Below are 24,689 nucleotides of genomic sequence, written 5' to 3'. Positions count from 1 at the left end.
CTCTCTCTGGCATTCACGGCACAAAGTAGGGCCAAACTCTCCCTTCCTGGCTTTCCCCTGATCCTCCTTCTCTGCTCATTCCCTGCTGCGCCACCCCTTGGCATCCTGCGACAATGCCCGTTCGATCCCCCTCCCTAGGACTCACAGTGAGAGGGGAGACACACTGTGTGTGAGCAGCTCTGTGCCCCTTCTTGGAGGAGGTGGCACCTGAGCGGTGTGTGTCTCAGCGGATCAGACAAGGACCAGCCAGATGAAGAGGCGAGGGAAGAGTGGTGTTCCAAGGGGATAGAAAGCACAACACAGACAAAGGCATGGCAGGATGAGGGGCATGGTGTGCTGAGGGAAGGTGTGGGGTGAGTCCTATGGTGCAGGGTCTTGAACTGTCTCCATCCCGTGGGCACCATCCTCATTCAATGCATCCTGCCTTCCTGGGACCAACAGATGAATCTCCTGCCTGGTCTCCCGTCCTTAGGCCTTTCCACCACTACTCCTGTCCCCTCCCATCAGCCAGCTGGACCTCACCAACTTCAGCATCTGACTATGTCACCCTTCAACACATTCACAAATGCTCAGCACATCTGTGACCTCCATGACCAACAGAATCATGATCAATTCACCACCCAGGCCCGGAGAGCTCTTTATAATTTGACTCCAACCTACTTCAGCCTCCTGACTCATTCCTGGCTCCAAGTGTACCAGGTTCCAGCCACTGAGGGCTACTCCACATTCCACAGCCACACCTTGTACTCTCTCACTGCCATGCCTTGGCTCAGGCTGTGCCGTCCATCTGGAATTCCATCCCTTCTCCTCCCCTGCACTTATCTTTCAAGCCCTCCCCTTGGGTACCCGGTTTAGCCTTTGCAGTGCTCCCCACATTGATCCGGCAATTCTTTCCAAACTCCCCTAGGCATTTTGCCAGGTCTTCTATAATGCTCATCCTGAATTGTCTCAGAGCACATTTACGCCATCTCTCTCTCCCTAAGGAGACTGGGTGCCCCTCAAAGGCCAGCCGGGATGCATCTTAGTCTTCTCTAAGTCCACAGCTGGGTGCTAGGAAAGTGTGACCTGAGTCGCCCAGAATCACATAACACTGATGCTCCAGCTAGAGAAGAGATGGTATCACCTGGATACCCTTCAGGTCAACATCACACCTGCTTCCTCAAGCTCTCTGCCTCTCAACACCACCCAACTGCTGCCCTAAGTAGGTTTGGAAGAGGGGATGCATTATGAAAGGTACTGGGTGGGGGTGTCCAGGATGGGAGACCAGAGTTCACTTATGGGGGTTTTGGGAAATGCCAAGTTAGAGAAAGACCTTTGCAACATTTTCTTTGGAGGCCTGGATTTGATGAAACCCCTACCAACTCCTCTTACTCCTCCTCAGAGCTTTCGGCAGAACAGAACATCATGCCATGAAACTGGCAAGCCCAAATTGTCCCTGAGAGCGTATTTCCCCTTCTTAAGTAATAAAAGCACTCCATTCTTTTAGCTGAGTACATGGCCACATAGATTAAAGACATGTTTTCCAGACTCCCTTGCAGCTAGACTGAACCATGCAAGAAACTAAGTTCTGTCCAATAATATGAGAAGTGGCCAGTGGCAATGTCCAGTAACCTCTCTCAAAACAGGTGTTTGAATAATGGCTTTTCTTTTTTCCCCTGTCCCTCTATTGCAATGCCTGGAATGCAGCAGTCACAGACGCCACCTTAGACCATGAAGATGAGGGCAATATCCTAGAGAAAGTAAGCTGGGTGAAATCTGGGACTCTGGGGAGTTTGGGGAGCTGAACTCCATACCAACTCTAGGCTGCCCACCTCTGGACTTTTCCTTGAGGGATAAATAAACCACTGCTGAAGTCATGTTATTCTGAGTCGATCATTTATAGCCAAACAGCATCCTAACTGACAACCTGTGTTCTCATCCCAGGGCTGTGGCCAAAAACAGGGCACTGGTATTCTCGGACTTTGGATTCCCCTTCTATAGAATGAAGCTCAAAAGCCCATTTTAGCTTGGAACCTCAGAATAAAGATTTGAATTCCATATAGAAGCAACTTACTGCTAATTTTTTTTACCATAGGGCATAACTGTTCATTTCCATTAATTTGAACAGACACCACGTTATGGGGACACTGTTGGGGCAGCTGCATCTGGTCATGCAAGTTGCACACTACACAACTCCCAGGGCACCATTTGCCCTCTGGTGCATGTGAACGGTGTCCCCTGGGGTTACCACTGCACAACTTGCACAACTGTACCTATATCCATGGTAGTGCAACGTGGCCCCAAATCTCAAGGAGCCTAGAGTCCAGCGAGCAAATCTTATATTCAGGTTCAATAAACATTTACTAAACACCTACCATGTGCCAGGTACTGGGCTAAGTGCTTTTAATATATTTAACTGTATTTACATGTATGTGTATGTACATGTATGTATACACACGTATTTATGTACAAACAACAACAAAAAAAACCCTGTCTTATGGAACAGGGCCAGAGCTGCAAACTGGGAGGCCTACAGTCTAATCAAATGCCAAAAATGGTTTGTTTGGTGTATATGTTTGAATGAGATGCCAAGATTTTAAAATAGGTAAGTTGACCATAAAAATTCACATTTCCCTTATCTCTTGAAAATTAGATGTGGCAATACTGAACTTGTACTTTCACACTGTCAGTAATTGGTGGAACTAAGTGGCAAGGGCCCTTTAGTCAGACACAAACTCTCCCATTTGCCTCAGTCCCCACTACTCCCTATTGTCTCTGACAGAAAAGCTAAGAAACAGTTATCATTTATCACTGGCTTTGTCGCTGCATTTCTCCTTGAAAGGTTCAGTGAGAACTTTCTTGCATCCATATCTCTTTCCATAGCAGAAAAGTCAAAGATGACCCAAGTTGGCTGCATGTCACAAGAAAACTGGTCCATCTTCCTTTCTTCACGTATATCACCCACCTGATGTGGGGAGGGGCCTGACCAGCTGCCACTCAAGCAGAAAATGTTCACTAGAGGGGAGACATGGGGAAGAAACAGTGGGGGAAGGGGAAGGCTGGGTTCAAATTTTATAGTGATTTTTTTTCTTTTTAAGGGTGATCTGAATCAAATATGGTAAAATTTTTATATTTCTTAAATTTGGATGATGGAAATATGTCTATATTTTGTACTCTCTTATATGCTTAGAATGTGTCTTATTAAAAATGTCAAAATCAGCCCTGGCTGGTGTAGCTCAGTGGATTGAGCGTGGGCCTGCGAACCACACGATCATGGTTCGATTCCCAGTCAGGGCACATGCCTGGGTTGCAGGCCAGTTCCCAGCAGGGGACTCAGGAGAGGCAACCATACATTGATACTTCTCTCCCTCTCTCCTTCCCTTCCTCTCTAAAGATAAATAAATAAAATCTAAAAAAAAAAGTCAAAATCAGCACTGAGAGGTGAGGCTCAGCTGGCTGGCGTCAGCCCGCAGAGTGAAAGGCTGCAGGTTTGTTTCCCGGCTGAGGCACAGGCCTGCATTGTGGGTTGGGTCTCAGGTCCGGGCGCATATGAGAGGCAACTGATTGACATTTCTCTCGCACATCCGTGTTTCTCTCCCTCTCTCTCCCCCTTCCCTCCCTTCTCTCTAAAAATAAATAAATAAAATCTTTTTTTTTAATGTCAAAATCCAAAAGGAAACAGCCCGGCATCCTCTGTGGCAGGTGCTATGCTGGGCACTTGGCGGAGGGGATCAGGGAGGCTTTGCAAGGGGACAGCAGTGGGGCGGGAGGTGAAGCCTGGTTCCAACTTGAATGAAGGGCTCCAGGCCAAAGAGGCCCCTCAGCAAGCAGCGTCAGAGAGGAGGGGATGGAGGGGAAAGGAGGGCATTCTGGGGAGGCTGGAGAGGGGTGGGGGGAAAGGGTCACTGGGCCAGGAGACAGAGGTGGGGTGGGGACACATTGACACCTGGCCTCACTCACCCTCCCTGCCTCCCCCCAGGTCCACCCTTGGCTCTGTGAACAGCCCTCAGCGTTTCTAAGGATATGTGCCTATTTTTAGAGCAGAGATTTATTTCTTTCCATTTCAACTGTTTACTTCTGTCCCAGGCTTGTGAATCTGCCGGTTTGTGTTACAAGGGACAACCACGGCCCTGTGGACCAAACCCGGCCGGTGGGAAGCCGTGCGTTGGGACAGGACGTCCCAAGTTCTCATCTTGGCTCTGGGCTGACTCACTGTGTGACCTTGAACAAGTCCTTTCCCCTCTCTGGGCTTCAAGGCTTTTGTTGCTGTTGCTCGATTTTTCATCACTAAAATGATAATGATAATACTTACCTCATAGGACGGGTGTGAGGATTTGATGGGATGCATGAAGCACTGGGTAAATGACACATGTCCAAAAGAAGACCCTAAAATCAGGGCTTCTTTACTTGCTCTGTGCGTGGACACGCAGGGGCGGGGGAGGGAGGGTTGGATGGTCCCTAAGGGCCCTCCTGGGTCTGAGATTCTGCAGTTCTAGGTTTTCTCCTCCACCGATTCTTCCTACAGTTCAGGGCCCACGCGCTCAGAATTCCCAACACATCATGGGCTCAGGAAGGCACGTCTGCCAGAACCTGGTCTGTCACTCACTAGCTGTGTAACTCTGGGCATCCATCTCCTCGTCTTGGAAGGGGAACTAACCCCAACCTGTGAGGAGCGGGCTCACAGGCTCCTTGCAGAAGTTTTAGGAGATGATCCCCATAAAACAGCCCAGGCCTGTAAGAAGACCGCAAGAGGGAATAAGAGTTGTTGTTGTTGTTTCAGGCTTTGCAGGGGGCCAGTTGTTTTCCGTTGTTGTTTCTGTGGTTATAATGCGTCACAAGTCCCTAATGGCCGACTTCAGAGTCAACTCCTAGGACCCAGTTTCTTCACGAGGTTGGGATTCTCTCTACCATTTCTCCTGCAAATATTTTGATCTCTTTCTTGAAATGCTTTGAAAAATATTCTTCCTTTTCCCCAAAGCCTCATTGACAAGTAATATTTATAGTTAAATTATTTGTGTTGGTGGTTTCTATCTTTTTTTAAGAGTAGTATTTATAGTAAAAATAACAACTTCAAAGGAAATCGAATTGAAAAGTACGAGTTGCTGATAATCCCGTACCATTCCCTTCCAGGCCTGTCCCACACGTGTGCATGGGGGTGGGGGAGGGGCAGTGGCTGACGGCACAGCCCCTGAGTCCTGGCTGTCCAGTCTGGAATCCCAGCACTACCGTGTTGCATCCTGGGCAGGTTACCTCATCTTTCTGAGCCTCGGTGTCCCCATATTTAGAAAGGGGCGATAACCAAACCTCTCAGAGGATTACGTGAGATAATCCACGCAGGGTTTTGCCCACAGCATGCTCAGGAAATGTTAACTACCCACCGATCCTATCAGATCTCGAATACTGCTCCCTGTAAGTCAGGGTGACTAGCCACGCTAGCTGCCTCTGCCCATGGCCGTTTTCCCCGCTGCCCAGGGCAAAGGCAATCTGAACCGAGGAGCTGGCTCAGCTTCAGAGCAGCATCCACTTAACTCCGGAGAGAGGAGAAAGGGCAGATCCTCTTGGGGAATCAGTCAGCAGCGGATACTTTTAGCACATGGAGCATTCCTCTCCCTCGGGAGTCCAAGTGCAACAATCTCATGATAAGCTCGAGTTTTTCCAGGCCGCAGAGAGGGAGAAAGTTTTGGGGATTTTTTTTTTTCTTTCAAGTCTGGAGTCCTCTGCTGCACACATCGCAGCTCTCCAGCTGGAGTACTCGGCTCTGTCATGTGACCCTGGGGTTTAACAGTTGCATCACTGAAAACCTAACCCCCTGCAGTGGGAGCTGAATCCATGAAACAAATCACCAGGGCTTAGCAAAGTGATGACTTCATAAGTTATATACACGTCCAGTCACCATGATGTACACCTGGAACTAATGCAACATAGTATGGCAATATGAAAAATGTTTTAAATGTTAATTAGACTTACTGTCTACTTAACAATGATTGTTTTGTAATATGTATCAGTATCAAATCATTATGTTGTACACCTAAAACTAATACAATGTTACATGCCAATTGTACCTACATTTTTAAAGAAAAAAGCATGGGTGCCGAGAGCCAGAGGGGCCGCCAAGGGCATCTCAGTGGTCTGAGTCCCCCTTGCAGACAGGGAAGCAGACCCACAGAGGGAATAGCAGGTGCCCAAGTTGGGAACAAAGCCAGGAGTGAACATGAACACCTGCAGCTCAGCTTGTTTCCAGGGAGAGAGCAAGAGGATTTCACACACAGCACCCTCCCCAACTTCAGAACCAGGGCACATCTGTGGCTCCAACTGTTCCTGGAGACCGCCATGAAGCACTACAGTGCTGTGGCTAAGGTGTGAACTCTTGGGAAGTACCATATAAGTGCCCGTGAAACAAAAATTAAAACCGGAGGATATGGACTCCTAGAGTGTAACAGAGAGGACACTGGACGGGGGTTCTGGTCCGGTTCTGTTTGGCCTGTGACCTGGAGCTGCCTCCTCCCTGGGCTCAGATCCTGCTCTGCAGGTCGGAGATCGGACACCCGCTGGTCCCTGTGCCCTGCCCAGGCCAGCCGGCTCCGGCTCCGAAGCCTCTCACCGTCTGCATACCTTCGGCCTCTCACTGTGCTGGGATTGCGGAACACAGGCCAAGGGCCGGTGAAAAGTGAGCTGGAATGTTTGTGCTCTCTGAAAGTGGGAGGCCCCCTCGATCTTTTCAAAACTTACATACTGACTTGCAAATCAGGTAACAGAGACATCTCAGTGAAGGGGCCAGTTGTGTGGCTGGGACAAAAGAAAAAAATCCCACTAGCCTCTGTTATCTCCTATCCGCTCTCTGATTTCTCTTTTCTTTTTCCTTGAACTTAGAGAGAAAGGGGTCTTTGAAAATGTTAGTTTCGAAACCACAGTGGTGTGAGAAGCGCACGTCTCAGGTTGCCCAGCGCTGCTCCCCAACCTGAGTACACGGTTACCTTCCTTCCTCCAGCACCAGAGGCGCAGGCACTTGGGAGCCTATTAGAAATCTGAGTGTTCATGCCTGGTCCTGCAACACTGGGCACGTTGTTGGCTCTCAGAGCCCCTGGCTCTCCATTCCTTCAGTGGATACAGGCATCCCTTCCTGCTGACCCCCCTGGGGAAGGGTTCAGGGGAACTGGCTGTGTGAGAGGCACAGACGCCCTGGGAACTGCTGCTGGGGCCAGGATGCCTGATGTTTGGGGTGGGGGCACTGCGGGAGCTCTTTGCCAGTTTAGAAGTGAAACGGAACTCCCAGCTGGAAATCAAGCAGTCTTTGGGGGCCTTACCCCGGGTTCTGAGGGGGCTCCTCCACCTGCCCCTCCCCACTCCCAGGTCTGGTGCCCCCTCTGCTTCTGTCATCATCTGCTCAGTTTGCAGTCACAGCCCGATCTAACCTCATCCCCCTCCAGCCGGCTCAGGGCAAGGCCAACAGTCCCGAAGGCCAGAGGCAGCAGGCCTGGAGGGGCCCTGGGGGTCTGCCCTTCCCCCTGGGAACTCTGTGACATGTTGGGAGGGATGTGGGGAGGGGCGGGAGCCCTTTCTTATCATCATAAAAGAACTCTCCCACCACAGGCTGGGCAGGACCACAGGGGCTCCCATGGAGCCCCTTCTCCCTGCCCCGCCCCCCAGCACCTGTGCCAGTCCCTCACCTCTGCCAGTCCCTGTGGCCTAAGACAGCATGCTAGCCCAGCAAACCACTGCCCCCAGGCTTCCCCAGGCCCCCTGAGAAAACCCGAACTCTTCAGTAACCCACTCCATCTAGCCCAACCGGCTCCAGGCTCATCTCACCCTCCACAGAAACCACACTGAGACTCCCTGTTCCCCACCACCTTCTGTACAAGGCCCTTTGCTCCTGGCCTTCACTTGGCCTAGAGTTCTTTGTTTTATTCTTGACTTAGAAAAGTCCAGGGCCCAGTTCCAGTATCACCTGTTCTGGGAAGCCTCCCACCAGTAAGAATTAACCCTCTCCCTGAGCTCCCACCTGCTCTGCTTCAGAACACAGTTAACAACACATCTGCTGCCCACTGGAATGAGCGCCTTCAGGACCCAATCCCCCCAGGCTCCCCTGTCGGCGGCCAGCACAGGGCCTGGCACTTGGCAGGTAACTGAGCCACTTCACCGAGTTCATTCCAGGGAGCACATCCTTCCTTTGTTCTCACTTTTTAAAGCTGTTTGTTCTTGCAGCAGCAATCTAGCATCGAATTGTTGGAACAGAATAATTTCATAGCAATACAGCTGGGAACTTAATTGTTTCTTGCCCACGTGGCTAGTTTTTGATGCAGCGTGGCTAAGAGGGAGGAGCCGTGGTGCAGAGGAAGAGGAAGGGCCCAAGGCTCTCCCACGGAGGCTGCCTTCTCAGCACCTGGAGCAACCCCATGGGGAACTGCCCCTCACAGTTGGGCAGGGGGAGCGGTGGACAGCAAGCTGACAGCGTGCCACTGGAGGAGCTTGCCATTCTATAGGACCTAGGACCTGGGGCCCCTAGACAAGGATTTTGGGTTACCTAGAAAGAAGCCACGTAACAAATCTGGAGATAAAACCAGATTATAAGCTCATGGCAGCTTGGCCCTGGAGACACTAAGGCCCAGACAGGGGCAGCAACTGGTTCAAGGCCATGATGGGTGTAAGAGACAGGGCCAGGGTTGGGATGGGACATCTAACCTCTAGTCCTGCATTTTCCCTGCTAACCTACGCCGCCTCTAGGCCAGCTGTGATTACTTGAGGGTTAGAGAAGTAGTATATTGGGATAACCAAAAGTTCGTTTAGTTTTTTCTGTAAAATGGCTCTAGTAGTCCTTGTCTTCAACTTCATTCGAAACAATTTTGTTAAATTGTATTATGACAGCTGTCACGTCAGCGTGCATTTTAAAAAACTTGTCAAAATTGGTGAATTTCCATGCTGTCATTTTAATATTGAAGATATAAGAGTATATGCAACATTTTTGGAACATTATGCTTTATTATTTCAAGAAAGGTAAAAAATGTAACTGAAATGCAAAACAAGATTTGTGTAGTGTGTGGAGAAGGTGATGTGACTGATTCAACATATCAGATGTTCGTGAAGGTTCACCCTGGCTGGTGTGGCTCAGTGGACTGAGTGCCAGCCTGCGAACCAAAAGGTCACCAGTTTGAGTCCCAGTCAGGGCACATGCCTGGGTTGTGGGCCAGGTCCCCAGTTGGGGGCATGCGAGAAGGAACCAATCAGTGGTGCCCAATCATTGGTTGCCATCAATGTTTCTCTCCCTTTCTCCCTCTTTTGCCCTCTCCCTAAAAATAAATTTTTTTAAAGAAGTTTGCGAAGTTTCTTGGTACTACTGACACAGCCAAAAAATTCTTTGCTGTGGGGCTGCCTTATGCACTGGAAGATGCTTAGCAGCACCCCTGGCCTCTACCCACTAGAAGCCAATAGCAGGAGATAGCTGACATACTCACAATGTCCAAATCAAAAAAGTTATTGGTGAGGATGAAAAATGTGTCACTTTTATTTTACAGGAAAAAATGTGATGGGCTTTTGAGCCAACCTGATAGAAGTGTTCTCTTTTCACAGATCCCTGTTGAACTAGAGCTGAGCAATGACAAGTTTTTTAAAAAAAGATGAAATGTTCCATTATTTAATTTAAAAATACACCACACGGAAAATTCACTGAATTCAGTAACATTCTTTACCCACCTTCTCCTTCCTGGGTGCTGTCCTGCACACCTGAGACCGAGGTGTGGGACCTGTCTAGCAGGCCACCTGGGAGTCCCCAACCCTGCTCAAGGCTCCACGGGGCTGAGCAAACCCCAGGGGTGACCGGGGATCTTCCCGCCTTCTGAGGCTGTGGTCCTGGCAGCAGAGGTGAATTCTGAGCATTAGACACACTTCTTAAGCGTGCCAGCTATGGAATGCAATGATAAAAACACCACACAGTGAAAGAGACTCTTCTAAGTCCTCTGTCTCTTAGTGAACTCACCCTGCGACACATTTTTCCCCAGCGTCCTGAAGCAGCTGCCTGGGTGAAACGGTGGAGCGGGCTTTTGCAGACTCAGGGGTGGAGCGAGCTAGCAGGCAATACCTTGCAGGGTTCCTGGGAGTCTGCGCATGCTCTGAATCAGTGTCCATACAGGGTCCAGCCGGGACTCAAGGGTCCAGGAATCAAGAGTAGAGATGGGGGGGGGCACTACTCATTAATACCCCTAGCGACTCACTGGCATACGTTTTGCTTCCTGTTCCTGTGACCTTACGCTTTGCTGGCCTATGGTGGGGGGTCTTAGTCCAAAGAGAAAAATGCTTCCTCCAAGAGACACGACAATGATTCCATTGGACTGGAAGTTAAGACCCAGGCCTGGCCACTTGAGGCTCCTCATAGCTCTGAACAATAGGCAGAGAAGGAGTTTCTGTGTTGGCTGGGGAGACTGATCCTAAGAACCACGGGAAACTGGAGGTAAGGAAACATCCGTGTGCAATAGGAGGGGGCTTAGGGCATTCTTAGTATCACTGTGCCCCGAGACTAAAGTCAATGAAAGCCTCCAACAACCCAGTCTGGGCAGGGCCACTGATGGTCCAGGTCCTTCGGGAATGAAGGTCTGGGCAACCAGCCAGGCAAGGACCACAACAGGTAGGTGGTTGCCGAAGGCAAAGGGAGTAGAGAATAGGTAGTGGGAAAAGGTCCACGTAACGACCAGCTATACCCACGTGGCCCGTTCGAGAAACAAGGACTACGATGATCATGAGTCTTTCCTTTTCACTGTGTTATGAATACATTTTCAGATCAAACATCTTTGTTTTTTCCCCCTCTTATTCTTTTATCATGTAATATAAGATGTATTGATTTTTTTCCCTCTGGGTCTCAAGCCTGCCAGCCTTTGGACTAAAACGACACCATCCACCCTCCAGGTGACAGTGTCTCCCAGCCTGTCAACTGCAGACCTCAGGACTTGTCAGCCTCCATAATCATGTGAGCCAATTTCTCACAATAAATCTCTTTCTGTATGTATACACATCCCGTTGGTTCTGTTAGAGAGCCCTGGCGAATACATCTCACACACACACACTCACACACTCACACACACACCCCTGGAAAGGCGATGTCACTCCAATGTGAAAGCCACAGAAGAAAGTGGAAGTGGTAGCTTCGGGAAGTCTGCACCTGTCCCTTCCCCAGGCGGACATGGTTGATGTCCCCGTACCTGTGACAGCATGGTCCCCCTTAGTGCCTACTCACGTCAGGGTCCAGCTCATCCAGCTCATTCTCCAGAGTCCTGAGCTCTTCCTCCGTCAGGGCTCCGAGGATTTCGTCCTCATCCAGGTCGCGGTATTTCTCCAGTTCTCGTCTGTACGACATCTCGTCTGTCGAAGAACTTGCCTTTGCCTTCTGAGTTTCGGTGCTGACCTAAGACCTACCAGACAGAGAAAGATCTTAGGAAGACTGCTTTTCGATTTGTTCTCGGAGGAAATAAAGGCTCGCCATCCACATGGCGGCCTGAGCGTGTTTTATGAATTGTCAGCATAGCGATCACTACAGTGGAATACTGTCCTAAATTGGACTGATGCCACAGTAAAACCGAGGGCATGTGATTTAATGAATCATAACTGATGGTATTGGCACAGCCATTAAATATGAGCAACGGGTGATTAACCTCCTCTGTGAAGCTCTAGTGCCGCCTCACTAAGCCAAGCTCACCCTGAAACGGCCCTGGGTCCACACGGCTGGCACATCTGCCGCCCTCGGCTTCCGCACGGCAGGGTCTGGGTTCACTTCACCCCACTCTCTCAGGGCCCAGCCCAGAGCTGCACACACAGCGGGAAGGTTTTCACTGAAATGAGCCCAATTCCAGTTCTCTACCTGCCAGTGTTGGCCCAGTCAGACAGCCTTAGGGGACTCCGGGCCCTGCTCCACTTGGAGAGGAACGTCAGCTTGCTGTAGAAGCTGCTGGTCCCTCTGTGTTGGGGCCTGCTCCCACGTGACCTTCAACCTACAGGGAGCAGGGCCATCGGCTTCCTTTTGGAAGCTGACGGTTGAAAGGTGAGGCAGCCCCTCCGGCTTTCCTTGGATGCTGTGGGATGCTGTACAGAATTGGGTCTCCTCCAAAATCACGTTTAAAGGTCTAACTCCCAGGGGCCCAGTACCACACTGCAAATAAGAATGGGACACTACTTGGAAATAGGGTCCTTGCAGATATCATTAGCTAAGTTTAGACGAGGTCACAGTGGAGAAGGATGGGCCCCTGATCTGACAGGACTGGTATCCTCATGAAAAGAGGAAGTTTGGACAGACATGGGTGCAGGAAGAATACCACGTGGGGATGACCACGGCGGGGATCGGGGTGATGCTTCCACAAGCCGAGGAACACTGAAGATTGCCAGCAAACTGCCAGAATCTGGGGGAGAGGCTGGGACAGATCCTCACCGCCCTTAGAAGGAACCAACCCTGCTGATACCTTTATCTTGAACTTCTAGCCTCTAGAACTTTGAGACAATAGATTTCTATTGTTTAAGCTGCTCTGTCTGGGATACTTTGTTATGGCAAACTCACACAATCAGCATCACCTTCTTCACAACAGTATATGTTTTCAGACACCCCCCCCTCCCCATCATGCAAACACATAAACAAACCCATGGCTCATCTGTGAAATGACTGATGGAATTTTCCAGGGTAGAGAGAAACAACAGGAAAGACAACCAACTAATCAATCAAAAGGGTTAATTCAAAAACCATTAAAGTAATGAAAAACTAAAATGGAAGTTCACTAAGCTACCAGAAAAAGCCTCTAGTACAGGAAGCAGAGGTACGTCATTAACATAAGTTTGAGCATGTATGGGCATTTCTGTAGAAGTTCGAGCACATGACAGCTGGCTTGCTAAGAAAGAACCTGCTTCCCAAACCCAGAACACCCCAGTGCCTTCTTTTCCTCGAAGAATGGCTCGTCTTGGCCCGACGTCGTCCTGTGACGAGACCCCAAAATGGAACGTTCAGACCATAAACGGGCCCCCCCAATTAATTCATTTCCATTTACTTCCAAAGAAAGCACCAGCCATGACAATGCTCTGGTATCGACAGAAAAAGCCCTCCTGAAGGCTCTCAGAGAACAGCCTCATTTGGCTTTTCCTGCATGGAGCCAGGAGACGCCTCCATCCAGGGCCAAAAGAAACCCCAGTCAAGGGCTGAGAATCTTCCAGAACCTCCCAACCAGTGTCTCTTAGACGAGCTGCGAAACACGTTTTGGGTGCTCCAGCAGGGTTTGGGCCACACGAGGGTTCACAGGACCCTGGACTGCAGGGCTTCTCGGAGCTGCTGGTGCTGCTCCCACACACAGATGTCCCCAAGAGGGACAGCTGACATGCAGAATGTCCCCGTCCTGTTGACCATGAAACCACATCTCTGAGAAACTGTTCCTGGAATGGGACTCTCAGGAAACAATGTTGGGAAAACAGCCTTCTACTCACCTCTGGGTCACAAGACGGGGCCACTCAGACTCGCCCAAGAAGGGACACAGGGACAGGACCTGCGAGAACAGGTTTGCTACCCTGGGAGTTCCCCCTGCTTGTTGCCTTCGCCAGCTGAGTCTTTCCCTAGACGATCTGCACTAAAAGCCTTAGGAAAAAGGCACGGACAGGCCCCAGAAGGGGGATGAACCAAGAAGAGGGGGCAGGGGAGAAAGGGATCCATGTCAAAGCCAGCCTGGAGAAGAGGAACTGGGAGAGAGCAGGAAGGGGGAAGCAGGTGGCAACTGTGGGGTCCACCAAAGGGACAGGGCTGGGTGGCAGGGCCACCTCCAGAGAGGCCGCCCTGTGGGGTGCAATCATTAAGTTTCCTGAGGATCAAGTCTCTCTCTTAGCACACCCGAGAAAGTTCATAGTTCACTTACACACTCAAAGGTGCTATTGAACTAAAAAATCTGATTTCAGAGAATTTAATTTGTTTCTTTTATTGATTCTAGAGAGGGGAAGAGAGGGAGAGAAACATCGATATGCCACCTCTTGCACACACCTCACCTGGGGACCAAACCCACAACGCAGGCCTGTGCCCCGACTGGGAATTGAACCTGGGACCTTTCAGTGTGCAGGACAACGCTCAACCGACTGAGCCACAGCAGCCAGGGCCTATTTCAGAGGATTTCCAAAGTCAAGTGTCCTGCAAATATCACAGAGTGATGAGGCATGACATTAAATAAGCTGAGCGGGACCCAGAACTCCTAAGGTAAACTGCAGGGCTCAGCCACACCCATCCACTTGGCTCCCAGGGATGGGCTCTCTGAAGCAACAGTCTCCTCCTGAGCTGGGTGACTCGGGGCAACTGGAGGTGGGGAAGAGAAACCGGGTGGGAGGGAGGTGAAAACCCCGTCATCAGAGCCCACTTCACGCTCGGCCCTAAAATACGGCTTGGAAGAGACGGTGTGTTGTAGCTGTGAGGGAAAGGCCTCTGCTCCCTAATGAACAAGCTGTCACGGACAGATGGACACCGGCCTGAGATCCCTCGGCCTCCGGCTGGAGTGCAAGCTGTGGGGTGACCCCCCCAGGGCTTCCTCCTCTGGGCGTCTGTTTGCTCCTCTGAAATGAGCAGAGATGGACTGGGCAATTCTGCCTGTCGCCTAGGCCTCTTGGGAGCTTCCAAGAACTGGATCATGAGCATGGTCTTTAAACTGTGCAGAAGGCGATCAGAAGAGGAAGCCCCTCTACGGCCCTTGTTGGGAGGAGGGTTAAGAAGATGAGGATAATGGAAGGGGGACTTGCTCCGGTTTGACCTCACTTGTTTATTTGGGGTTTCATGTTAAGAGTCCCTCGAAGACAGGATCCAGCTGCTGGAGTGAAAAGTTGAAAATCACTGGATGGGGTTTTGTCAACTACACAGTTGGGGGCGGGGTGTGCCGTGAGGATCCAGTGGCAACGAGCGAACAAGGTGCACTGCCAGGGGCTGGTGCACGGTTGGCGCAGGCGCACAAATGAGAGCCCTCATTACGGGGCTGCTGCTGGGGCTGCCACCTGTCCCAGCCCTGCTCCCCCCCCACACACACCTTTCCCTCAGGCAGACTGCTTCTTCCTGGTCCGCATGTCCCCATGCCTGGCCCTGTGACCAGTGGACGTTCTCCCGGGGAGTGGGCCCATTGAGGTTTTCGTCTAGTGTCCTTGGAACTTTGGGCAAGTCCCTTCCTTTCTTGGATCCTTTCTTCTGCCCTCACCCCCTTTAAAATGGAAAGTGCGACTGGGTCTGGGAGGGCTGGGAGGCCCAGATGGGGGAGGGGCCGGGCGGGAGGGGGTGATGAAGCTCCCAGGGCTCCCCACACGGCAACCAAAAGCAGCTACTCTGTGCCTGGTTTCTAAACCGGGACCCAAGTAAGAGCTGGTGAGAAGAATAAAGGGCAGCTCAACAAATTTAAAACACATTTAAAAACCTAAGTCTTTCAGAGCCACGGTGTATATTACACTAAGCACATCTGTCCACCCTGCTTCTCAGTAGCCTGAAGCTGCTGCTGCTGCTAAATATGAAAAAAAAAAATTACAAGCTGTGCCAGGAAATAAAACTAGGCAGGTTAAGCAGTAAAAATTAATGGGTCAAGGGCTGAGGCCATCCCTCAGGAAGCTTCTTGGAGTATCAAATATGCCTTTAAATCTCTCACCAAGGGGTGCCTGTCACTTTGGCTAAGGCGCCTCAGGACCCGCCCCTGTGGGAACGGCTGGGGAGGAGGGGCCGGAGTGGCTTCTTGATTTATGGAGCACACTGCCGGGGGTCAGGAGGAGTTGAGTCACAAGTTCAAATGAATGTTTTCCACTTATACCATCTTCTTATTTCAGCCACAGCAAACGACTTCATGCTGGCAGAGACAGACCGATGTACAGTGCTGCTTCTTCACCCCGTCTCCTCCAGTCTTTGTCTCTTCTCTTCTGGACGACTCGTTGGCTAAAAGGATGTGCCTCGAGCCCCCAGCGTGGAAGTCTGCACCCGTCTTCCTGGCAGGTTCCCTGTTCCTTCTGAGGGGGCTGTCTCCCCCGCCCTCCTTCAAGGGGACCTCTGAGAGGCAGCCACACTCTGTACCCTCACCGTCCCCCCAGCAGATTGGGCAGAACAGGTGCCCAATTTCAGTCTGTGACCTCTGAGGTGGCCTCTGAGGTGACAAGAGAAAAGGATGAGTTGGGTGAATATGAGCTCTTTTATTTTTTGGCATGTGCATTAGTTGTGTGGGGCTGTCCTCACCAAGTACCACAAGCTAGGGGGCTTCAATGATAGAAATTTATGTCTCTCAGTTCTGGAGGCTAGAAGTTCAAAATCTCAGCATTGGCAGGCTCGGTTCCTTCTGAAAGCTCAGAGGGCGACTCTGCTCCCTGCCTGTCTCCTCGCCCTGGCGCTCTTAGGCTTGAGCTGGCTGGCTCCCAGGTCTGTGCGTGGCTGTGTCCAAATGTCCCCTTTATATAAAGACACCAGTCATACTGGAGTAAGGCCTGCCCTCACGACCTGATCTGAACTTGATCACCTGCAAAGACCCTATTCCCAAGTAAGGTCACATTCATAAAAGTTTATCTTTTGGGGGAATACAACCCAACCCATAATTGGGACATAGGGAGAGAATGGGGCAGGTGGTAGGGGAAGCTGGGGGTGAAGTGAGCGAACAGGTGGAAGCTGAGACTAGGAGGCAGTCGTGTCTCCAGCAGTGCGAGTCCTTGCTCCCTCTGGCTGGGATTGTGGTGGCTCAAGCTGGCCCCCTGGGAGGCTGCTGTGCTCCCCCAATCCTTAGGAGGCGCACCCCTCCCAGCACCCAGGTACCTTGAATGAGTCTCTGCCCCTTAAAGCCAAACAAGAGCGAGAGCTCAGCACCCCCGTTTCCCTCCGTCCTTTCTGCCCTCCTCAGTCTCCTTCATGGCGAATTCTTCTCGGCCCATCTGTTCCCCTGGGCCCTGCCCTCTGCTCGCTTCGACTCGCCCCTGGGGGTTCTTATCTCCTGAGCCAGGTCTGTTGCCAGCGATAAGCTGATGACTCTCAGATGGTCTCTCTCCAGCTCAGGCTCCCTGCTGGGCATGTCTCCTGGACTCCCTCAGGCTCACCATGCTCAACCCAGAGCGTGGCCCTCCTCATCGCTGCCACCACCCCTATCTCCTCACCTGGGTGGGTGACAACACCCCGGCCACCCATCAGCCACCCAGGCCAGACACCTGGGGTCAGCCCGAACTCCCCCTTCCCCCTGCCCCCCGGCTCTGGTAGGCCCTCATGCCCATCGATCCCTTCTCTCCCTCTTTCTCTATCTATCTCTATCTTTATTGCTTTTGAATAGTATAGTTTTTAAAAATTGTGGTAAAATATACACAAGATAAAGTTTATCATTTTAGTCATTTTAAGTGTGAATTTCTGTAGCATTAGCTGCACTCGTATTGTGCAGCCACCTCCCAGGCTGGAACTCTGTCCCCAAGAAGCACCAACTGCCCCCTCTGGCCCCAAGCCCCTGGCAGCCCCGGCTCTACTTTCTGACCACTCTCCGGGCCTCAGCTACGTGGAATCCCACACTGCTTGTCCTTCTGTGTCGAGAACCCTACCTCTTTCGCACCCTTTGCATCTGTCCTTTTCATGGGGCTTGCCTTTTTAAAGTCCATGTTACCACACTTCCCAGTCTCCCTGCCTCCGTTCCCCAACTTTCCTGTCCACACTCAGCTCAGCCTCCAGACAATCTCCCTGCAAATCAGTTCCGAAGTTGCTCCCGAGCTGAAAGCTACGTTCAACGGCCCCCATTACAACAGAGAACATACTCCCCAGCCTGGGGTTTGAAGCCATCCCAGACCACTCACCCCCGAGAACCCCTGAAACTTCAGTCCCCTGGGCTGTGCTTATGCTGTTTTTTCAGCCTGGGGTTCCCCCCTCCTCACAGTCTGAAGTTGTGCTAAGTCCTCAGAGCGTGGCCTCTCCACAGGGCACCCCAAGCTCCTCACTGGCGAGTGCAGCCTCCCTCCGCAGTCTCTGGGGGTTGGGGGCAGGCGTCCCTGCTTCCCACGGACCGGACCGCTGCCCCAGCACCTGGGGGCAGGGGATCCTAGCGTTTGCAATCTCTGCGCTAGGACGCTGGGTGCCTGGATCGGGGTGGACGAGAGGCTGGCCCTGCAGAGTTGGCAACAGAATGTATGAGGGGCAGAGGGCCCCAGTGGCAGCTGGGCAGGGGCGGGGCGGGGAGGGGAGGCTGGTGGGAACTGGGGTGTCAGGAGGTAAGGCAGCTGGAGTCTAGGAACCCCTCCCCAGGAGGCAAAGAGGCCGCAGGAGGTAGGGTGTCCTGTGGGCCAAGCCTCCGAGCCCTGGTGCTTAGTCCATTGTCGGTGAGGCTTCATTTAAAATATAAACCCAGAGATAAAATCAAATATTTCAAGAAAGCACCTGCAGGGAGCATTTAACAAAGCACAAGGTCCCTCTGAGAAAAGGGCGCTGGGCAACCGCACAGCCTACAGCCCACCCACAGCGCCCACACCTGCACGCTCACGCCCGGCAGCCCGGCAGCCCCTGGCCTGGCTCGGTCTGGCCTCCCCTCAGAGGCTTCTTTTCCTCCCCAGCATCTTCCACACCGATGGCCTCTCTGGTCCCTGGGCTGGGGCTGCTGTTGGTGCCACAGCAGAAGGAGCGAGAGGGACTCGGGGGACCTAGTCACAGTCCTGACTCTGGCTGAGGACTTGCTGTGTGACCTCAAGCAAGAGGCTGTGCCTCCCAGGATCTCAGCTTCCACAACCTAAGCCACTGAGTGAGCATCTACTGAGGACCCACTGTGTGCGGTGTGGGCTTTTGTGGGAGAACCAGATATGAAGCAAAGAGTCCCCAGGAAGCTTACAGTTAAACTGGGAGGATCAGACTCACAGAGAAGTCCCTGGGGCGATGCCACAAATGAACATCGCCTCTTCCTCTACTTCCCTCAGAGCAGGGACAAGGCAGGGCATTAGCTCCACTTCGCAGATGAGCCTCCTGTTAGGTTGGCCTGGTAATGGGTGAGAGCTTGGCCCGGGGTCCTGCAGACCTGGGCTAAAACCCCTGCCCCGGCTCCGACTGGCTTGGCAGCCTTGGGCATGTCGTGTCTCATGGATTCATTTATAAAGTAAGGGCACAACGGCACCTCTCCAGGGGTACTGTGGAGGGGTACTGTCGTGTGGAGGGAATGAGATAAAGAACCACGCGGTTCAGGATGCTGGGTTTTCTGCCACCCGTCCCGGTCAGTCCCACGAGGCACCAGCCTGACAGTAAGCCAACCCCACAATGTATAGGATAGGCTGAGCAGCCATGAGAAAGATCTGGGGGTTCTCATTGGACTGTCGCCCCAGTATAAGCCAACAGCATAAGGCATTGGTCCCCAAAGTCCCGCTGCCTCCTCAGCTGCATCAGTGCAAGTACAGGGGCCAAAGCAAGGGCGCCAAGGGCCCATCCTGTCTCATCGTGACAGGATACTCACAGAATCAGGGGCTGAGAAAGCCTGTTTCTTTCCTGAAAAACTATTGTTCTTTTTTATCAGACGTGAAGCGTCCTCCAATTCACCTCGTCTCCCCTTCCCCTTGGCTGTCCCGATTCATCTCAGAGCTGGTCTGAGGTCCGACCACAGTTGCCGCCTTCCGCCAGGTTGATGGCGCAGGGCTCTGCCCTTGTTCTGTACTGGGCATTCATAGCCTGGGCTTCTGAGCGGCCCTCAGGGGATCGGCATGTCCTCCGAGACAATGTGCAAACTGGAGGGTGTATTCCTGTTTCTGGAGCAAGTGGCCTTACTTCCCACCAGATTCTCAGAGTCCCATGACCCTAATTTTCAAGTTTTCAGCCCTATCTCTTTCAAATTTCTGTTTTTACCAGTTAAGTTGCCTGTGCGGGTTTATTTTCAGCCATCTCACACTTTTTTAATGGTGTAAGAGGAATGCAGTATAAAACCATAAACAAATGCATGCAACGGTGCCAGCCAGTCTGACTTTTTAAATCTCCCTGGGCTCGCATGGAGGAAGTGGCGGGCACCCGGGTTCCCACCCCGGCACAAGCCAGGCACTCATCCCCTGCCCACGGAGTCACAGGCCGTGTGCACTGAGAAAGGCAACTGGACCCAGGCGCCTGGAAATCTGGTGCTCAGGGGAGGTTCCACACTGGACAGGAAGTGGGCATTGGACTTTAAAGCCCTGCCTGGGTCTAAATTTCTCCAGAATGCAAAGAAGGAAGGAAGGTAGAAGATGGTGGAAATATCACTGGGGCCTGACCCTTCCAGAGGCAGGCCCAAGCCATTTCTTGCACTGTGTCCATTCAGGGGGCTGTGGGAGCACAGGTGAGGCAATGAGACCTTTGCTTTAAAGGGTAATTACACGTTCGCTGTGCTCTGGGAAGGCGGGGAACAGCATCCCAGGCCAAAGGAACAGCCAGGGCAGAGGGGCCCAACGTGTATATGCTTGCTTGCCCTATGACAAAGAATCCATGCGAGTGCCGAGAGATGGTTCTGGAGAGGCAGCTTAGGGGCAGGTCTCTGAAGGCCCTCGTGTTCAATGCTAAGGAATCTGGTAGGAAGTGGGGAGTCCCTCGAGGGAGAGGAACTACACAGTCACGGCTACGTCTCAGAGATCTTTTAACAGCACAGAAGAAAAGACATGAGGCAGAAAGACTTTAAAGAGGTTCTGACAGTAGCTCTAGAGACAGCAAAGTAATGGATCGGGGTGGGGAGCGTGGGGATGGGAGTGAACAGAGCAGAAAGTAAGGAAGGTAGAATGGCAGGACTCCTGGCCAAATGAGTGGGATGGCAAAGGGAAGGGGGGTTCTGGCCTGGTGCCTGGGTGAATGGTGCTGCTGTTGACTAGGCTGGAGGACACCAGAGGAGGCCTGGGTGATGACGAACTTGAGTCTGGGCCCGCTGGTTGTGATGTGCCCTTGGGATGCGCTGTGCCCTTGGGATGCGCTGTTGGAGTTGCCCGATCCGCAGGAGTCACAGGAGGAGAGCGGTCCTGCCTGGACCCCTGGACTTGGGTGTTGTCAGTTTATAGGAGCACTTGGAGCCGTAGGAGTGAATGGGATAGTGAGAGCGTGGGGGGAGAGAAAATGGGGTGGAGGGTGGCATGGATGTTTAAGCACGGGTGGGGGAGAAAAGTCCACGAAGGGAGCCTCAGTGCGGCCAAGAGGCACTTTGCTTCCCCTGTCCCCTTGGGCAAGGAGAGTGAACAGCGCATCAGCCACGGCTCAGCACCCACCAGAATCGTCTCCAAGAATGGCCCTGCGGTCACGGCCCTAGGAGTCCCCAAGTGACTAGTAGCTCGGGCTGAGGACCTTAGGAAGAACTAAGACAGGGACACGTGGGCCGAGCTGGCCTCCCTCTCCTTGCCAATTTCCTCCCCATACACCGTCATGTCCAGCCTTTCACAAATCTGTTTTTCTCTGGGGAAAAAACAAGAGGATGCAAAAAAAAAAAAAGAAGAAGAAGAGAAGAAATGCTGGCGTTAATTGAGTTTTTTAGATCAGACAAGGACCTAGCACCTTCTAACATCAAAGAAAACTTCCCAGATGCGTCCTAGGTGACCCTATGAGTTCATTCTTTCACTGTTAAGAATGAAGACTCGAGTCCTAGTGCGATTAACAAAGGAGAATTTTATAAAACCAAACAAAAGAGAGACAATGGCCCCAGAGCTACGCTATCTGATTCATGCTTTTCCTTAGGAACAGGTTTGTGGCTCTAAACTTAGACAATGGCTCCTTGCAGCCAAATAATTGATCAATTTGGTGTCCTGGCTCTAAACTGAAAGTGAACTGGCCTCTTTAGAAACGTTGGCAGCCCGGCTGGTCCATTAGCAAGATCGGAAAATCCAAACATTGACTGGAAAGGGCCATTAAGGCTGGGCTCAGCAGGAGTCATCGATAGATGATGTCATTTCAGAAGTGAGCAAGCCAAGGTCACGAGGCCCCTGGGCAGAGCCAAACTGCCCTTTGTGGCCCATCACCAGCCTCCTCCGCAGATACTGAAGTCTGCCAGGGAGACACAGAAATCTGAGCCGGGACTGGCCTCGTTTTACCCTTTCTTTGCTCAGCCTGATTCTAGAGGAATGTGGTTCTAGGGCCTGTTGACACTCAGGGGGATATTAAGGAAGGTCCTCAGCCTTCCCATGTGCACCCTTCAGATTCTCTTTCACCCTCTTCCCCTCTCTTGGTCCTTCTCTGCCTCTTCCCACACACCTCATCCCAGGATCACCTGCCTCAGCTCTGGGCCCTGTCTCCATTCCTTGATACCTCCCCTCTCTTTTCCCTTCTCATCCAAGCTTTTGGAGTCATAGGCTGTCTCCATTTCTTCAGCTCCCATTAGCTTCTGCCTCTTCCCCGCACTAACACTAATAGTATCATTTCAGGACGGCAGGCTTTTCCCTGCACCGTCACCCTTAATCCCCATAGCAACCCCTATGAAAGGGGTGCTATTATTATCCCAAAGTACAGAGGAAAAAACTGAGGCTCAGACAGACAGTGTGGCGGGGCAGGGGAGGGGGGTGGCGCTCACTAGCCCCAGTGAGGCAGCAGCAGATCCCAGTTTGAATCCTCTGCAATGCCCTGGCCAATGTCGCCCGTGACGCCCTGCCAGTCCTGGTGGCCCCTCCACAGTCCTCGCTGCCCCCCCCCCCCCGTCTTGGTGCAGCTACTGGCTCTGCCAGCCTCCCTCCTACCCTGGCTCTTGGGAAGCCACTTCCTCCCACTCTTTCCCTCTTCTTCACAGAGTGGGCTCCCCCAGATTTTATTCCTGGCACTGCACTTTTCTCATGCTAGAAAGTCTTCCAGGAAACTCCAAGCCCTTTTGATTCAGGGCTACTAGAGACCATCCTGCCCATGGTCACTCTAAGTGGGTGGTGGAGCTGGTGCCAGGTGTCCTAACCTCCCCGAAAGCCCACTGTCTTCACTCAGAGCTGCCGCTGCCTACCAACTCCCGTTTGTGTGCTTTCGCTGGGCCGTAGGAGGCAGCCCCACCCTGGAGGAGGGAGAAGGTGTGAGACCCTGATAAGGTGGGTGGAGGCTATTTTCAGAGGACACTGGCTTTCCTCTTAGACTGGGAAGAACTTAAAGGCCAAGAGAGTCTGAAACAAAGGACTGAAAGGCTTGCTCGTCAAAGAATTCACCGGAGTCACAGCATTCCTCGCTCTCACTCTCTGCCTGTTTGTTTGTGGCTGGAATCGATGAGAACCTTACTATTTGTCTCCATTTCCCCTTAATTCCAGGTGTGGGGCTTTGAGATGCCGTTAGAGAAAATATATAAGAGAAAGTAAAATAGAAATGAAAACGAAACTTCAGGATGAGGTGCTCTTGTCTGAGCAGGGGAATGTCCCAGACAGCGGCCCTCAAAGAAGAGGGGGCGGTGGTGGGTGCTCACTGACCCCTAACTCCTGCCTCAGCATCAGGAGGGGTCAGGAAAGACACGAGAAAGGCTGCTACAGACTGCAGACCTCCTGGCGCTCCCAGCAGCCTGTGACCTTGAGCAGGGGGCTCTGCGGCCCTTCTGGAGAACAAAATGGCTGTCACCACGGGGAGAATTCTAGCTGCAGATTTTGGGGGTGCTTCCACTGAGGGCCCAGAACTTGAGCTAGGCGCTGGCTCTGTGACTGGGACCCAGAAAAGCCTGGGCCAGATCATCTCTGGAGCGTGGGAGGGCAAAGGTCAAGGCCAAGTGCAGGGTAGGTAGTAGCAGAAAGGGTAGGGATTAGGGGATGTGCCGGCACGCCTCGAAGGCTGCATCATAATCACTGTTTGGGAGAAGCAGAGGCCTGGGAGCTGCTGCACTGGAGGCTCCGGCCCTGCCCAGTTCTTTGGGTCCAAAGCTGTGTGAGTCACAGGCTGCTTTGCGAAAGTGATGCTGCGACCAGGCATGATACCACAATCACCGCGGGGCGCGCTTCCCGTGAGGGTGCGGCCCAGGCTATTCCAAGGGTCCTGGTAGGTCCCAGGATCCCACCGTCAGAGGGACCACCGAAGACTCCGGTTAGTGCAACCCCTCCGGACATGCACAGCGGTGCCCCCAGTATCCCAGGCCCGGAGCCGGTGAACAAGTTGGAGGCGAGCCGGTGGTCCAGAGCGTACCCTGCTGCTCGCAAGGCTCTGGCTCCTAGCTTCATCATGGGAACAAACCCCGCCCCTACACATGGGGAAACTGAGTCTCAGAGAAGCGAGAAGGCTTGGCAAGGCCGACCTGTGAGTTGGCAACAACCGGGAGGCTTCTGTCTCCAGGCACCTTCCCGGTCCACCTCAGCGCAAAAACCGCGCCTGGCACCTCTTCATCTCCCTCAGTTTGGGAAACTTTTCCTGCCACGAACAGGCGCAGCCCGAACCCCGGTTCCACGCCTGCCCAAGCACGGACACCCCCACTCCCACCGCCGAACTCTCGGAGCGGGAGGGGCGGCCGCCTCTACCAGCGGCCACCTGACCCCCGCGGGGCAGCCGGGCGCGGAGTGCCGCAGGGGAGGCCCCGACCCGGGCTCCTCTCTCCGGGTTACAGACCCGCCTGGCGCTGAGGTCCAGAGAGGAGGCGCCCTGGCCAGAGCCACAGGCGCGGAGCGAACGCGGGCGACGCGGACCGGAGCGTCGCGCTCGGGACCCCGACACCCGGGCTCCTCAGCCCCGAGGCATCCCGGGGCGGCAGCTATTTATAGAGGGAGCCACTCTCAGTCCCTCTTGGCGGCGACGGCGACAGCTGAATATTTTGCCCAGATATGGCTGGCGCCTGGCGCGGGGGCAGGGAGCCCCGCGAGCGCGAGGGGGACCCCTGGGCGGGGGG

The 24,689-nt window shown here is 52.7% G+C and overlaps 1 protein-coding gene across 1 annotated transcript in view; it reads right to left on the bottom strand.

Annotated features, from left to right (window-relative positions):
- TMOD1 (tropomodulin 1) overlaps positions 1-24,689 on the bottom strand; it is a 72,585-nt gene that overhangs the window by 47,779 nt on the left and 117 nt on the right. The window contains exon 2 of the mRNA XM_037035752.1: positions 11,201-11,375. Within this exon, the coding sequence (XP_036891647.1) occupies positions 11,201-11,320 (120 nt within the window). The 5' untranslated portion in view covers positions 11,321-11,375. The remainder of the gene's footprint in view (positions 1-11,200; positions 11,376-24,689) is intronic.

Source organism: Sturnira hondurensis, unplaced genomic scaffold (assembly GCF_014824575.4).
Source record: "Sturnira hondurensis isolate 20B ecotype Veracruz unplaced genomic scaffold, ASM1482457v3 Scaffold0022566, whole genome shotgun sequence".
Classification (NCBI taxonomy): Eukaryota; Metazoa; Chordata; class Mammalia; order Chiroptera; family Phyllostomidae; genus Sturnira; species Sturnira hondurensis.
Note: the sequence above shows the minus strand (reverse complement) of the source record. Positions and strands in the feature narration are given on the sequence as shown.